Below are 5,543 nucleotides of genomic sequence, written 5' to 3'. Positions count from 1 at the left end.
CCAAATCACCACCACATTACGCCACCTTTCGACTGACTCCTTTCGGCTAACCGGAGCTCAATAATACATCGCGTCGGACTTTGTTTTCCCTTCTCCCGCGGATAAGAGATAGAATATCGAAGTGGCGACTTAATTAATCCGATTAATACTCGAGACGCCGGCGGCATACATTATGCCATTATGCCATTATGTCATTATGCCAGAGGATTTATCAAATTTGCTCTCATTCGTAAAAATTTCCCCGACTTCGTAAGACGACCGTTGCGAAAGTGTATTTTCTGCAATAACAACATGGAGATTCAGCTGCTGAATCGAGCATTCGTCGTTTGTTTTGTGATGCTGCCGAGGATGGCTTTTGTCAAAGGCCACGACTTTAATGTCAAAACTGCGAGCACAACGACGGAAAAGAGTGCACTGGTCGGCTCCCTGGAAAATATCGTGACTGAAGTGCAATCGATGAAAGCGAGAATCGATAAAATACTTATTGAAACGTCGACGACTAATTTCATCGAGAAAACGCGTCACAATGTTCTCGCTGAGAAAGGATATCGATTCACATCCGGTATTGGATATCACAGGCTCTATACCACAAAATTAACCTGGCACGATGCTTTGCATTTTTGTCGAAAGGAGAAGGCCCACCTTGCTGTTATCGATTCATCCGCCGAAGGACAAGTGAGGGCAAATTTTCTTATAATAAATTTTCCCCGTTCAATTAAGAATTTATTAGTAATTGTTGTTAATTGTGCCGTTAGTCGATTGAGCATGGGGGAACGTAAGGTTAGGCCGAGTCTCGGGACTCGCGACTCGCAACTCGCCGATTTCATTTACACGACGGTTTAATTATTCCTGTCCTTATATCGAATTAAATACATTGAACTTATCGAGCATTTATTACTTCAACACTAAAACATCGAATGAAAAAAGCAGCAAGTCTTTGCAAACGTCAATTTACATTGCGTAATATGTTAAATAAATATTTTACGATTGTGTATCTAGCTATGCATGTGTACACAACCGCGCTTTATATATATATATATATATATATATACATATATACAACACACAACACACACTATCAGGCCTTATTACTTGCAGATATAATTAATAATTTAATCTTTTAGGCATTGGGGGAAATAATTAAAGAATTAATACCATCGGAGACCGATGGCCAAAGTATTGCCTACATTGGTATTCACGATTACTGCAGAACTGGATCCTGGATCACTATTTTTTTTAATATTGTCGATGAGCATACAGAATATATTCGCTGGCAAGAGGGATCGCCGAATTATATTTTTGGCCAAGAACAGTGTGCGGCTATCGATACGAACGGTTACATATCTACTTTAGAATGTTTAAGTAAACGAGCCTTTTTTTGCGAAATGCAACTATAAAAATTCTCCTCCGGCTATTCAAGTTTATTTAAATGTATGATTAATGGATAATTTAGTTAATTAAGGAAATGACATAGAAATTATGTACACCTCTTATGCTAAAGACATTTTTATCGATAACCTTTGACATTTGTAATCCAAGATAATATATATCTTAAACTGCTAAAAGAGTATAATACAGAAGAGAAGTTATCAAGTTATAAGCTGTTGCGTAAGTAACATAAAATGCCATAATCAATTTGTCAGTAAATTACATTAAATATTCTTCAAGAATATTCATAGAGTCAGATAATTAACTTTAAATCGATTGCACGTTAGTGATAAAATTATAAAAATATGTACATATTTATAACGATTAATTGCTGTTGTTGTTGTTGTTGTTGTTGTTGTTGTTGTTGTTGTTGCTGTTGCTGTTGCTGTTGCTGTTGTTATTGCTGTTGCTGTTGCTGTTGCTGTTGCTGTTGCTGTTGTCGTTGCTGCTGTTGTTGATGTTTTTCTACACCCGTTGATACTTCTGCCGTTGCCGTTATTGTTATTGTTATTATTGTTTTCGTTATAATACATAATTATTATCGTACTGACGATTTATCACGAGTTTGAGTATTATTCTATTATGTAATGTTGCTTTCTTTTATCGTCCAAGGATTAAGAGCATTAGTTATAGTTGACTTGATTTAACTTTTAGCCTCGTCATATATTTATTAAACTTGATTATATATTAGATTTTCTAGAGCTGGAGACTAGAGAGTACGTCACAATTGAAAATTAATTACACAATCGACAAAATTAGTGCTTAAGTTTTAACATAATTCGGGAGAAGGAGAAAAACCATTTAGAATTCAAACTTCACTCTTAATGTGCATAACAAAATTAGAAACAAAATTACCTGACATTATAAATATACGAGGACGTTTATATGAACGAGAGAGTATTAGCGATAATTTTTTTTTTTTTTTTTTTTTTTTTTTTGTTGTTGTTGTTGTTGTTGTCGACTACTATAGGAACAATTACCACGACTAAACTAAACTCCAAGGCATCGCAATGATTCTTTTCGTCGTTGTCTTATAATTAATTTGTTACGACAGCTAATAATTGTTCATCGAGCGCAAAGCTCCACCCTCCTCTATATTATAATAACGCGCGCAATAATAAGAAGCTTAGCCATTGCAATTGATTTTATATGATGGAAATGTCGCGTTTCAAGCCCTCTGGGGACTAAAGTAACAAATAAATGCAGCAGCTCTATGCAGAGCCAAGAACAATGTATTGTGTGTTATAATGGGTGTGGCGGGTGTAATGAAGAATAATAGGCCAAGGTGGAGCGTAATGGAGGAGTAATCGAAGGCATCGCTCGCGCTTCTTATCCGTCAGACGAGGAATCGATGAATCGAACAAACGCTTGGCGATTAGCAGGTTAAGGCGTCTTTAGTCAACACGTCCACAGCTGTGAAAATGAGCCTCGGCAACCTCTTCTCCCTCTTGCTTCCCCGTGAGCTTCCACGCCATTTTTGGACTTTCCGAGTGCGAGACTGGTCGCGTGGTCGGGTCAGGCCGCGGGACCGAGGGTCAAGGGGTTAAGGGGCACCAGCGGTTGTTACTGTCGCTTGCTCGGCGCGTTCCTCGTGCGGTAGGAGGGGATTGGAGGGTCGGAGGAGGGGCGATGCATAAAGGTTGAAGCAAATCGACGAGATGCACGTGGACGAGTCGTTGGTTCGGCTACTCGCTCGCGTTTCGCCTCCTCCCGAGCCTCCACCATCTCGGTGAGCCATCGCTCCCTCCCCCCTCCCCCTCTAGATCGCCATTATTGTTCGGCGAAGTGAATCGGCCGTAGTGACTACTCGCGTATCATCTCTCAACAAGGGTATTTTATTATCCCGTTGCCCCGGCTCCAGAGGCAGATTATTGCGTGTGGCTGCTGTTGCTGGCGCAGCGACGATGTCGTATCGGACCGGTTGTAAGATTTATCATCGGGGCCACGGGGAAACACACGCGTCGTCTCTGGTAACTCCTCGGGGAACTCGACGACGATAACTACACACACGCGCGTGCGCGCACGCACACGCACGCGCGCGCACACGCACACACAGAGAGAGAGAGAGAGAGAGAGAGAGACCCTATTATGCATGCGGCCATTCAGCAGGCCGAGATTTTCCATTTAAGCACCGCTTGGTCCTGAGACAACGTGAAAATCCCTTAAACGTACGGAATGTCGTTCGCGCTAACTCGACGATACGCCGCGCTCTTTTCTGACATCGAAATCGCCGGGTGACGGGGATGAATAGTTGGAGTTGAGAACCGCGATTATCGCCCTTTCCCCGCTCGTTACGTACGCGTTACTCGCGCCAAAAAAACGCGTTGCTCGCGCCAAAAAAAAAAAAAAAAAAAAAATATATATATATATATATATATATATATATATATATATATATATCTGCAAAATCGCGGCGTTACGAAGCAACGGCCAAGGCCAAAAAAAATATAAAACAGCCTGGGAGGCGTTGAGGATTTGGGAAAGTGCCGAGTAAGGATAGAACGATAGAACACATTAACCCTCCCCCCGCCTCGATAATAAATGAAGCGAGAATAGAGGCCGAAATCGCCAAATCACCGATTATCGAATATTTGCGCCACATTTCACCCGACCGCGCGTCGTACCTTTCACACGTGGCAAAAGTTCAATATCGCCTCGAGTTTCACCTACCTTTTGTTGCCCCTTGGATAATGAAAGCCAAGACGTTACTTTAGAAAAGCTGCTTCGTTCGTCGCTATGTGAAATAAGGAGGCGGCGAATGGGCGAGAATTGCGCGAGGCAATTAAAACTCATCGGGCCGATAATCCTCGCTCGCACGGGCCGTTGCCTCTAATTCGCAACACCGGCAGTGGCATTCGATTAATTTCCCCGATATCCATTACCAGGAGGCGATAGTTTCGGACTCTCCTCTCTTCCGACCAGCGTGCGCGCGCTCGCCTCGCTCCTACTCGCCGTGCGATTTCGGCGCTTCTTTACGCCTTACGTGCAGCGTGTACAACGCCGGCCGTAGCTAATCAGAGCCGGGAGCGTAATGAGAGTAGACGAACCTCTCGTCGCGATTCGCGCCTCGACGACGGCCGATTAGCTGGAACGTTGTCCCAAGGACACTCGACTCGCTGCCCAGCGAGCGGGCGGCCCGCGCTAAGCGCTCGTTGCGGCACCGTTCGAGCCGCGAGAATTTTCACTGTTCGAGGCTGCGAGGTTGCGAGGTTGCGTGGGTGCGAGGTTGCGAGGTTGCGAGGGTGCGAGGTTGCGAGGTTGCGTGGGTGCGAGGTTGCGAGGTTGCGAGGGTGCGAGAGCGCGAGAGCGCGAGGGTACGGTGGGATGGGGATGGAAGAGAGTGACCAACGGCCCCCGGGCGCTGAAAAGCTCGGCACCGATAATCCAAGGGCCCTCGGCTGTCGTGTCCGAGCCGTATGCGTCTCGACGCGCCGGAATGTCCGACGTCCCTCGGCCTCGTTCCAACTAATTGCCAATTAGCTCTAGCTAAGCCGGGGTCGGGGGAGGTGGGCGTACGCCGTGTCTGGAAGGCGCTTGGAGCGCGCGCCAACTAAAATTATTACGGGGAATAAGAGTCGCTCGAGGTTGTACGTATGTGCTTTCCGTCCCGTTCTTTTAAACGCGCGTGCGAGGATGAATTATCCGAGGAGGCTCGGCTTGGATGTTGTTTGCTTTATGGCGGACTTTCGCCGTCGATTATTGGCAACTGGACGGCTCTTGGGGCAGCAAGAGCCTTCGCCGTGAATTTCGAGTGAGAAAGATTCACTGGCTGCGAGGTTAATAGGTTAATAGGTACGACGGCTAGAATCGGCGGCTGCGACCAAGAATTCGTATCGAAAAATTTCATTCGGCAATCGACGTTGATAATAGTGCCCATATTTTTCATAAAGTGGCCGAATGGTGGTGGGCGCGAGGCGTTGGCCCTTGTTGGTCAAAAGCATAATGGGCAGGTGAGACGACTTTATGGAGCAGTTGTCGGTTTAAATTGATTTAAATAGTGCAACAATTGTTTCGCTTCAAGTCTCAAAGTCTCCATTAGTTTGTTGCGTTGCGCACGTCAATTGGTACGAGCAAAGCGACGACTATGCACGAGTATTAATATTCATGATGTTGGC

General features: G+C 44.9%; 1 protein-coding gene across 1 annotated transcript; it reads left to right on the top strand.

Moving 5' to 3' along the window:
- Positions 1-198: 198 nt before the first annotated feature.
- On the top strand, positions 199-1,597 carry LOC105365349 (C-type lectin Cal-like). The gene is made up of 2 exons (XM_011503487.1): positions 199-675; positions 1,125-1,597. Exons 1-2 carry the CDS (start codon positions 292-294, stop codon positions 1,395-1,397), a joined length of 657 nt encoding a protein of 218 aa, XP_011501789.1. The 5' UTR covers positions 199-291; the 3' UTR covers positions 1,398-1,597.
- The last annotated feature ends 3,946 nt before the right edge of the window (positions 1,598-5,543 follow it).

The sequence above is a fragment of the Ceratosolen solmsi genome, unplaced genomic scaffold (assembly GCF_000503995.2).
Source record: "Ceratosolen solmsi marchali unplaced genomic scaffold, CerSol_1.0 scaffold33, whole genome shotgun sequence".
NCBI lineage: Eukaryota > Metazoa > Arthropoda > Insecta > Hymenoptera > Agaonidae > Ceratosolen > Ceratosolen solmsi.
The sequence above is the reverse complement of the archived record's forward strand: the minus strand, read 5'-3'. Positions and strand labels throughout refer to the sequence as shown.